Below are 12,173 nucleotides of genomic sequence, written 5' to 3'. Positions count from 1 at the left end.
TTAAATAATTTAATAAATCAATAACTAAACAAATAAATTCCTACTGGGAGATTTTCCTCACAAAGACGTATCCCAGGGGTTCATTCTTGTGTGCATTGTCACTTTCTGCATACCACGAAGCCCTTACCAACTCCTTAAGAAAACATTTATCACTTTTTGTTATGGGAATCAGTCATTTAACCAAATTGAATTTTTTTTTCTGACACTATACCTTGCCATTGGTCACATTCTTTGCATGTACTTAGGATTTTGGTATGTTGTAGGATAAAGTACTACTTAGGTTAGGAGCATAATATTTCGAGCAGATTCTCTTTTGTTTAAAAAGCATTGTAAATAGTAAGTCATGTAACCTATAACCCAGTGACGTCATGGTCTGATGTAAATAAACGCCAGGTGGATCACACGTTCATTTTTCTTCATGCCGAATTATTAAAGTGGCGACGAGGATTAACAGCTGATGCCGAGTCCAGGTACAAGATGAGGTAAGGACCATCAGAGAGGGCAAAGTATGTCATGTGGACGGGCGGAAGAACTTAATCAACAGTGAGATGTGTTCGACCCGTGGCCACGGCGGATTCCTTAACGCTGTCCCTATGAAGATAGAACCGCTATATGCTACCAAGATGTCGTCGGACATGTGGCTGAGCCTGCTGGAAGCTGGCTCACCATGGCATTAAAGAGAACACAAACAATAAATCGCTACACTTAGTTTCACTGGGTATGACAGTGTATATAGTGTCCTTGGTAACGTGTGCTTGCTAGAGCTACTCCACACGGAGACCTATAAAGACCTGATTACTCTGCTTAAGCATCATTATACAGTGAAACCTTCAATATCACAGGAGTTTGATGGATTTCCCAGAAAGGACTAAGAAGCAGCAGGAATCCTTATGGGATTTATATGTAGATTTGAAGGCGTTGGCTACCAACTGCAACTTTTGAGCTTCGTTTGCCGGGTGAAGGACCAGGTGCTCATGGCAGTAGTAAATGTGATATTTTTCCCTAACCTGGTGTGGAAAATTTGTATTTACAATCGATGGCTTCATGGACAGTGATAGAGATTTTGAACTTGAAAACGGCCTTCAGAGGTTTAATCTACTACCCAAGAAATTATGGTCGTACAGGGCCAGATGAGATGTAAACATTGTGGGTACAATTACAGTAGTAGTAAAACACTCCACACAGCCCCGCTCCTATGCCAGGTAAGTCCACTTCGGGCTCACAATAGTCTGTGCTATTTGGAACTTTGTGTTCCGAGTAGCTGAATCTAAAACAACAACAACAGTAGTAGCAACTGCAAGTTTAAAGATTGCATGTGCGACTTTTGTGACAAGAAAGGGAACTTGAGGAAAGTTGGCAGAGATTACTTGAAAACAAATAGCATTTACCAGAAGTGGTAAATTTTGTAATTGGTGGGAAGCTAATTTCCGTGGCACTGGACACGAGTGCTGCAGTGTCAACATGGCCTAAACATTAGGCAGATACCTTGCAGTTAAGGACAAGGTGTCAGCAAAAGTATGCTATGACAGGAAAGAAATTGTCCATGACTTTTATGTAGTGGATTCACATAATCCTAGCCTATATGGTAAGGATCTCATAGACAAGTTTTTTTGGGGGGAGGACTGGATGAGTTGTCTATAGTGAACAAAACAAATAATGCTGAAGATATCACTAGTTGCCACATCCACCCCTGGGATCCAACCTAATAATGAAGGAGTAACACCTGCAGGAGACAGGGAGGCAGAGCAAGGGTCAACAGGGGGAAAAGTGGATACAGCGAATCTTATGGACTCAGAAGTTAATAATTCAGAAGAAGGTTTCCCAGAAGTAACAGGCCAGGAACCCCAGTTGAGAAATTTGAAAGTCATACGACTGCCTGATAGACTTAACCTGTAGGGGTAGATCTAATTTAGAAGGGGGGGAGAGGAATGTTAGGATTAAAGTATGTTGTAAGATTAAGTGCTACATAGAACAGGTACATAATGTTTCAAGTAGATGCTCTTTTGTTTTATAAGCATTGTAAATAGTAAGTCATGTCCCCTATAACCCGGTTACCACCACCTGCTGCGGGATTCCACCACCGTAGGAATCGTCTGGAATCACACAGCAACCAGTATTTTATTTTATCACTTCTTAAACCCGTTACCCACAATCAAGAGTGATGGCTCACAAACGTGTTCCAACCCCATGCGAGCATGGGAGTGTGCCCCAGTGGATATAAGACACAAGGATAACACCAGTTTGTACTGACGTCCTCAATATAAGTAGGAGCTTCCACCTAGTCTGCTCGTCTCCTGTCCGTAAGCCAGGAATATATAATTATTATGTAACAGTTTTGTTTCATGTTGTAGTACAATGAGACAGATGCCAATCCCCGTGCTGGTGTTTCCTGTAACAGGTGTGAACGGTGTCATATTAAGACGGTCATAATGCAGGTGTGTGATTCCTGTTGCAGGTGTGGGTGATGGTATTCGTGTCAGGTGTGGTGACGACCGCGGCTGTGTGGGTGGCATCAGGGGTGGAGGACTCAATCTCATCCCCCACCTACATTGTCCTCTATGTGTGGGGTTCCCTCATGCAGGCCTGTGAGTTGTGGTATTATCTGCCTCACTAAATAATTTATATTACTAAAACTTCACACACACACACATGGGCATATAAATATATATATATATATATATATATATATATATATATATATATATATATATATATATATATATATATATATATATATAATGTGAACAAGCCTGAATGGTCCCCAGGACAATATGCAACTGAAAACTCACACCCCAGAAGTGACTCGAACCCATACTCCCAGGAGCAACGCAACTGGTATGTACAAGACGCCTTAATCCACTTGACCATCACGACCGGACATAATGAGGTGATAGCCGAGGCTATTTGAACCACCCCACCGCCGGCACTCGGATAGTAATCTTGGGCATAGAATTTTACTAAATCACCTCATTCTTTGGGGCACACGTGAGGAACACAAATGCGAACAAGCCTGAATGGTCCCCAGGACAATATGCAACTGAATATGCATCGCCAATATATGTCATTCTTAAAAAAGACGAATATCTGGCGAAAATGAACATCATACTCTCTGACCAAACTAAGTTCCAAAGGGTAACGAAGGACACTACAGCCGAATTAAAAGCAAAGGTCAACAAACTGATCGAAACTGTGAACGCCAAGAAATCCGGACTCCACCTGCCAAAGATCATTGGGGAATATAAACCTGGATATGCGTATGGAAATGTCAAGACGCACAAGCCTGGAAACCCACTTCGGCCATTCATTAGCCAGATACCCACACCCACGTACAGACTGGCGAAGCGACTCAACGGCCTGCTGACTCCTTATGTTCCTTGCGCCTTCAGCCTGAAGTCTCCAAAGGAATTTGTTGACTTACTGTGGGGCACACGGGCCACAGGGATAAGAGCCTCGTTGGACGTAGAATCGCTGTTTACCAACGTACCTGTGGACGAGACAATCGGAATGATAGCCGACAGAATGTATCGTGATCCAGCCAGTACTCCTCTTGACATACCAGAAAATATTCTGAGGAAACTACTCCAAGCTTGTACTAAAGAGGCACCCTTCTTGAGCCCGGATGGGCACATGTATAAGCAAGTAGGTGGGGTCGCCATGGGTTCTCCCCTAGGTGTCCTGTTTGCAAACTTCTACATGGGTACCATCGAGCAAAAAGTCTTAGTCGACATGAACTTGAAACCGGCCATATACTGCAGGTATGTTGACGACATTTTTACACAGGTACCTGATGTCAGACATCTGCAGGAGCTGAAGGAGGCATTTGAGCAGAGTTCCGTGCTGCGTTTCACTTACGAGATGGAAAAGGATGGGAAGCTGCCCTTTCTAGATGTAACAGTCATGGAAAAGGGCGGAGGTTTCCACACTGCAGTCTACACTAAGGAAACAAACATAGGAATGTGCCTAAATGCCAACAGCGACTGCCCAGACAGGTACAAGAGGAGTGTTGTTAACCCATATGTCGACCGTGCTCTCAGCCACAGCTCAGAATGGAAGCAAGTCGACGAAGAACTCTGTAGGGTAAGGCAGGTCCTAGTCAATAACGGCTTCTCCAATGGTTTCGTCGAAGACATCATAAGAAGGAAAGTGAAAAGCCATGCAACCTCTGAAGAGACAACTAACACAACACCTATACCCCCTATTAGACTATTTTACAGGAACTTCTTTTCCACAGCTCATAAAACGGAGGAAAGGGTCCTGAAAGATATTGTTAATAGAAACGTTATCCCTACAGACAAAAATCAGAGGATACAACTGACGATTTACTATAAAACCAGAAAAACGGCCAGCCTACTCATGAGAAACTCTCCAGACACAAAACAGAACGCTTTAAAAGAGACTAACGTCGTCTATGCCTTCAAATGCCCACTTGGGGAATGTAAGCTCCAAAAAACCCAGTATATAGGCAAGACAACAACATCTCTTTCTAGGCGTTTAACAATGCATAAGCAACAGGGCTCCATTAAGGAACATATAATCTCTTCCCACAACCAAACCATCGCCAGAGAAATCCTAGTAAACAACACAGAAATCATCGATAGATACAGCGATAGCAGGCGGCTTGACGTTTGCGAGGCACTACACATCAAGAAGTCAACACCAGCAATCAACAGCCAATTATTGCACAACTATATTCTACCCACCTCAAGACTCCGCTCCAATATAGAAGCATCAAGAAATATGGACCAATAGGCTTTCTACAAACACTTCTATTCAATATCCATTGTTTCGTGTTCTGTCTTGTGTTGATGAAATTAATACCCTATTAATACTCTTGTTCTGTCTTGTGTTGATGAAATTAATACCCTATTAATGCCACATCTTGTTCTGTCTTGTGTTAATGCCACATCACCCCTTCCACCTCACTCAAATGTAGATATAAAATCGGAGATGCGTAAGTTCTATTCAGTTGTGTATTTGTGAACTAAAGTCTTTGAAAATGTAATAAGTTTTACGAAACGCGCTCGTGTCGCGTCAGACTAGAAATAAAAATGAATTTTGGAGAATTGATTTTTGATTTACCTCCAACAGTGAAAATAAATGTACGAAAGATTGAGAAAATTCGTGTTAGAATTATTAATCTTACTTTTTCGGTCATATTTATATATATATATATATATATATATATATATATATATATATATATATATATATATATATATATATATATATATATATATATATATATATATATATAAATATATATATATATATATATATATATATAATATATATATATATATATATATATATAATATATATATATATATATATATATATATATATATATATATATATATATATAATATATATATATATATATATATATATATATATATATATATATATATATATATATATATATATATATATATGTATGTGTGTGTGTATATACACATATATCTTTTGTCAATAACTGAAACTTATAATATCCTGCATTTTTCGATTCATTATATAATCTTGAATGTTCGTATATTGAACAGCTGGGAAATGGAGAGCGCGTGGTGTGGGAGGGTGGGTGATGGGTGTGTGGTTCCTGGCGACGGTCGTACTGACCAACACATACAGCGGCGCCCTGGTGGCCACCCTCACTGTGCCCCGGGTCGCCATCCCTATCGCATCCGTCGAGGAGCTGGTGGCCCAGCACAACATGCCATGGCGCCTTGAACAGGGCGGCATCATCCTCCAAACATTCCAGGTTAGAAGAACCTCTTAATTGAAGTGGAGTTTTGACAGTACTAAGGGTCAAGGGTCCACGCCACAAGGAGCCGTGATAAGAGCAGATGGAGAAAAAAAAGATTGCAGGGTGTAATGGAAGGAACGTGGAGAGCAAAGGATGAGTGGGGAAAAGAGAGGTACGATGATTGCCAACTCTCTGTAATGTTGTTTAGAAAGGTAAGTAATATGTAAGGCAAGAGAGTATAAAAGTTACCCCTAAAAATAATTATTTTTCTGATTTTTATTTATCATTGCTCATTGGTAGCTGGAAAACCATATTTTGAGATCAGAGGTATACCCAGTCGTGGACAGAGACCCATTAATTGGAATATAGATGGTCACCACCCATCTGTCAGCAAAGTGACTGAGAAGGAACTCATCATCCACAGTCACACCTCAGTGTAATGCCATTGATGGCTTAAACATATTTACATATACATATTATGTGCAAAGTTTGAGTCTTGGGAACTCAGAGAGTTTTTAGTGACAATAATTTGGGTGTGATGTCACACCTATCACGATGTCATGTTTTCAGATTTAATGACTTAGTCAGATACCCTGTGTCCTGTTAATCCTATAAACGGTGGCAGATGGCACACGAAATTAGAGCAGTTTGATATTCGTTTTGTGGAGACCGACAGGTGCAGTGAACTTGGGGCAAATACGATTTATGACTCCTGTGTTATGAGCTGTAAGTGTTACCTGAGTAAACAAATCCACAAGGACCGTGATGAGGGTTCGAACCTACTAACTGGATATTCCCAGCTGCGCCTTAGTCAACGATTCCGTGCATAGGTTCGAACCATCATCACGGCCCTTGTGGATTTGTTCATTTGATATATCACACAATCGTGATTTCTGTGTGCCACCTGAGTCCTTGTCACACTAATGGGGAGGAGGGAATTTAAAATGTGACGAGTGAAACCCTCTGATTTCAAATAAGTACTGGGGCACTTGAGAAAGAGAGAAAGGACATGGAATTCAAATTCGGATCCGGATTCAAATACCATGCTAATATTTGAATTTGACTTTGACCTCACTTGAAACCACTGACTCAACTATGATCTGATGTGTAACCACGAACTAAACTTTCACCTGACTTTTAACCACATACTCAACTTTGATCTGATTTGTAACCACAGACTCAACTTTGACCTAACTTGTAACTACTAATTCAACTTGATTTGACTTGTAACCACGGACTCAACCTTGACCTGACTTGTCTTACGTCAAGAATCAGCTGGTTGGGGATTTATACCCAAAAGATAGCTCTGGTTGTTGCACCAAACTGTTACTTGCGCACAGGTGGACAGAGTCCCCAACCACTCCCTGATAGAACAACAGCCGATGTCGGCAGCCACACTACCGCTACCGTCAGCCGACCAGCAATGGACACCGGAGTGCTTGCAATTTACCTAGAAGATCACCCTGTTCGAATCTTGATCACGCAGAGGGGTTCGGCGTTACCTATTTAGGGGTGTGACTCCAAAACTGGCCTCGTTGTCTTATGTACACACACTACTCAAGCCGTCGTGACTCCCCACTCTCTCCTAAATTCTCTTTTCGTGAGCTAGTGTCTGCTGTCACCCTATCCGCAGCCGTGACCCTCTCTCTCTCTCTCTCTCTCTCTCTCTCTCTCTCTCTCTCTCTCTCTCTCTCTCTCTCTCTCTCTCTCTCTCTCTCTCTCTCTCTCTCTCTCTCTCTCTCTCTCTCTCTCTCTCTCTCTCTCTCTCTCTCTCTCTCTCTCTCTCTCTCTCTCTCTCTCTCTCTCTCTCTCTCTCTCTCTCTCTCTCTCTCTCTCTCTCTCTCTCTCTCTCTCTCTCTCTCTCTCTCTCACACTCTCTCTCTCTCTCTCTCTCTCTCTCTCTCTCTCTCTCTCTCTCTCTCTCTCTCTCTCTCTCTCTCTCTCTCTCTCTCTCTCTCTCTCTCTCTCTCTCACTCTCTCACTCTCTCTCACTCTCTCTCTCTCTCTCTCTCTCTCTCTCTCTCTCTCTCTCTCTCTCTCTCTCTCTCTCTCTCTCTCTCTCTCTCTCTCTCTCTCTCTCTCTCTCTCTCTCTCTCTCTCTCTCTCTCTCTCTCTCTCTGTCTCTCTCTCTCTCTCTCTCTCTCTCTCTCTCTCTCTCTCTCTCTCTCTCTCTCTCTCTCTCTCTCTCTCTCTCTCTCTCTCTCTCTCTCTCACACTCTCTCTCTCTCTCTCTCTCTCTCTCTCTCTCTCTCTCTCTCTCTCTCTCTCTCTCTCTCTCTCTCTCTCTCTCTCTCTCTCTCTCTCTCTCTCTCTCTCTCTCTCTCTCTCTCTCTCTCTCTCTCTCTCTCTCTCTCTCTCTCTCTCTTGCTTTCCGGGAAGCCTCACCAGGACAAGAGCAAAAACCAGCTAACAAAAATAAAATATTTAATAAAAAAACATAAATGATAAAAAATATATAATATACAATATTACCATACAACACTCTAAGCTGCTACAACCCAATAGCACTCCAATATCATATCCTGGCTTCACCAACTATCCATATCAGGCAGCTGCACAACTCTTGGCTCACAACCTACTACCTCCTCACTGCTTGGAGCTGAAATACATGGCACAACAATAATGTATATTTAACTATATAAGTATATGAAACTCTGCTTGCGGCTGAAATACCTGAACCATCTACATAAGTATCCCCCAGCAAAAGAAGAAATCAATCTCTCACCTTACACTGTGTCTTACATGCTAATAAGCTTTCAAGCACTTCCCTCATACACTATGTGTCCTTATGATCCTCTGTTCTGCTCCTAGAAGCTCACTACAAATGCATGTATCACAGTCCTCCAAAATCAGGAAGGGCACTTCTGCAGTTCTACTAAATCTGCTGCACAACGAAGTCCTACTTCAACATCAGTGACGCTCCTCCACTGGTTCTACAAAGAAACGTGTAGCTCCCCTACACTATTATACAACTCCTCACTATGGAGCTCTGCTCTACCTCAGATTTCAGCATATATTTCTTCTCCAGCCTCAAAGTTCCTCCATTAATTTCTTCCCACACAAACCTGCAATTCCATTACCATGCCAATACAAATGTTTTCCTAACAAAACATAAGTAATAAACCTACAGCCCTGCATCAGATCTCGCCCACCGACGCCGCACCGTGATGTCCATCTGTGGTGGGTATTCCCCCATCCTGGACGAGTCCAAGCTGGAAACATGTATTGACACGCCATTGGGAGCTTTTGCCCAGGCCGAAACGCTGGGGGCCTCCGCTCCTCAGTTGTCCCTTGACCTCCATCGCGAGAGGATTTATTACTCTTCCCTCCAGCATGTTCTCTTAACTCTAACTCCTTATTTTAGCTCAGTGGCTCAACAAAATCTCTACTCTATATACACATATGTTCTTCATGATCGCTTGGCACTCGATCAATCACTGGTAGCTAATCTAACAACTGTTTAAACATGCTTTCCGCAGAAATCTATGAGGTGGGGGCGCTCACTCTCTGGCGTTCAACATGGTGCTCACTCAGGCATCACACAAAAATCGCTTTAGAACTACTTCACAAACCTTCCTCCATTCCTGACTTGAGTACACCGGTCGCGCAGTAGGCTTCACAACAGAAATGCATGGTTACTTCCTTCCTCTTGAAGGACCACACAATTAGAGTTCCACACATGCACGACCAAACACTCGCTTCCCGGCCGCCTCTAATGTATTCAGATCACAGAGAAATGGTCTACGATGTCCCCAACAGCTTTCTCACACTTGAAAACAAGTAGCCTTCACTTCACTGCTAACACAGGGCACTATATTCTTCCTTCTTCCAGAAGATCAACAAAGTACAACCTCCTCTGACGACTGCTGTAACTCAAGTAACGTCACGACGTCCTGCAAGCGTCACATCATGTCTCCAAAATGTCGACATCTCATTCCATGTCACTTTTATCAGACGCTCATCCTCTGCTCGTATTCTTAAATTTTCTCACTGACGAAAATTATATGTATTTCCTCATCTGATCTCTTAATCTTAGGTCTGAAAAGCAGAATAACTCTCAGTGGGTAGACTCGTTCCACCAGGCCACATGGGTATCATGACACTTGTAACCACATACTCAACTTTGACTTGACTTGTAACTACTGATTCTACTTTAATTTGACTTGTAACCATGGACTCGACCTGGACCTGGCTTGTAACCACATACTCAACTTTGATCTGACTTGCATCAAAAGACTCAATTTTGACCTGACTTGTAGCCATGGACTCAACTTTGTCCTGACTTGTAACTAACAAAATCCCACTTTGACCTAACTTGTAACTTCTGATTCGACTTTGATTTAACCTGTAACCACTGGCTCAATTTTACCCTGAATTGGAACGATGGACTCAACTTTGACTTCACTTTTAACTGCTGATTCAAATTTGACCTGACTTTTAATCATGGGCTCAACCTTGACCTGAACTGGAATCACGGACTCAACTTTGACCTGACTTGTAACAACTGATTTTACTTTGATTTGACTTGTAACCACGTACTCAACTTTGACTCGACTTGTTACCACTGACTTAACTTTGATCTAAAATTGGCCACTGATCCGTTTTTGTGTTACCTGGTCACCCACCAGACAGCTGACGTGAAGCTGTACAAGAAGCTGCTGGAGCGGGCAGAAGGCTTCTTCCCCGACTGCTACGCTTCGCGCACAGACATCGCCAAGGGTAAATTTGCAGGTGAGGTCGTAGTTCGAACGGTGTGCTGGGGGACGGGGGGCTGAGTTGCTCTTGGAAAGTGTTATAAGTCCAGCAGTGGGTGACATGGCAATTGTTTTTAAATTAGATTGAAATATATATCAGTCATCCTTAATAAAGAACATCCTTAATTATAAAGAGGAACGTAATATACCATTTTAATTGATAAGGCCACTTTACAGTGATCCAAAATAGATAACCATGGGACTAAGGAACCTTATCAGAAAAAAGTAGGTTACATATAAACGAATTAGAAATGGGGAAGCCTATTTGGAGCAACCTCAGACTCAGCAAATGGTCAGACTATTTACAAATGTTAAAAAAAGGTAAGAAAAGATTAAATAAATCATGAAATAGAGAAGGGTAGGTAAAGATATCTCTTAAAGTGGTTTTGTTCAGAAATATCAAAGACCAATGAAAAGGCTGGAAATTTGAGAAAAATAAAGAGGCCAAGTGACTGACAAAGACAAAGAATTGGGGGCCCTTATAAATTAGAACAAATTGTCACTGAATATATTATGCCATAATTGTATGGCTTCAATTGAACGAATCTATGTGGGCGGCTATGAAAAACAAGCTGTCAAGTTCGGTGATTATCAGGCAGAAATTAATTACGCATATACAACAACTAAAGCTGAGATAGTCTTCAGTTGCAGCTATAAGTATTTGCCAGGGTTCTTATGAAACGTAATGAGGAGCTTATGAGGTTTTGTCATACATATTTAATAATCAGGACTCGTTCAAAGCTGCCTATGTGGTTCCTATTTTCAAGAAAGGAGATAGATCACTTCTGTGGGAACATTGTTCAAAGCTGATTTTAGGAAGATTGCTTGAATCGATAATCGTAAAATTGACTTTTCTTACATGTTGCATCTCTGTACTCTCTGTTCTACTCCTCCCGGAAATACAGTCGGGTTCGTACTCGAACTCACAATCGAGAATTCCAGGTTCGAACCATGGGCTGCACAGAAATGGTTGGGAGCGTTTCCTTTCACCTCTAACACCTGTTCATCTAGCAGTAAATAGGTGCCCAGGAGTTAGTCAGCTTATTGTTGGGTTGCATCCTGGGCTGTGTCAGTAATTTGACCCTAGAGGGAAGAGGACCTAACTTCTTCCTCTTATACCTCTTAATCGGTATAAACCTAACATGTACTGTATGTGTATATAACCTGGCTTCCTGTCCCCAGACACAATGAATTATTTTTTATTATTATATAAGAAGGAAGGAAAATGAGTCAGGAAATTCCTTAATTACTTTCATATTAATCAATACATCTTCAGAAGGATGAATATTACAAGTCAGAGGTGAGGTGAGGTGAAAGCAATGCGTTCAGTTTGAACTGAACTTAACAGTTCATGAACTTAACATATAATGAACTAACTTAACAGATAGTTCATTATATGTTATTGAACATATAAGAACAAGAAGAAACTGTAGAAAGACCATTGACCAATACATGTAAGTTCCAGAGAAGTTGCAATACTAATGAGATACTAATAAAATAACTGTGTATTAATGATCCTACTCACAGAATTTTTTAATTGAACAACTAAAATGGATTCAAATTGTAAAAACCGTTATTGATGTTAATACTGGATGGCTTTGTAACTTGTTAATGCAGATTTGATAGTGTTTCTGATGAAAAAGCTTTTCAATTAGTTATCGAAGAATATCTCTACCAAT

The 12,173-nt window shown here is 41.4% G+C and overlaps 1 protein-coding gene across 1 annotated transcript in view; it reads left to right on the top strand.

Moving 5' to 3' along the window:
- Positions 1–12,173, top strand: part of LOC123750234 (glutamate receptor ionotropic, kainate glr-3-like) — a 47,962-nt gene that overhangs the window by 21,713 nt on the left and 14,076 nt on the right. Inside the window, exons 5-7 of the mRNA XM_069319910.1 lie at positions 2,456–2,585; positions 5,541–5,755; positions 10,369–10,471. Coding sequence (XP_069176011.1) covers positions 2,456–2,585; positions 5,541–5,755; positions 10,369–10,471 — 448 coding nt within the window. The remainder of the gene's footprint in view (positions 1–2,455; positions 2,586–5,540; positions 5,756–10,368; positions 10,472–12,173) is intronic.

The sequence above is a fragment of the Procambarus clarkii genome, chromosome 8 (assembly GCF_040958095.1).
Source record: "Procambarus clarkii isolate CNS0578487 chromosome 8, FALCON_Pclarkii_2.0, whole genome shotgun sequence".
In the NCBI taxonomy this organism is placed as follows: domain Eukaryota; kingdom Metazoa; phylum Arthropoda; class Malacostraca; order Decapoda; family Cambaridae; genus Procambarus; species Procambarus clarkii.
The sequence above is the reverse complement of the archived record's forward strand: the minus strand, read 5'-3'. Positions and strand labels throughout refer to the sequence as shown.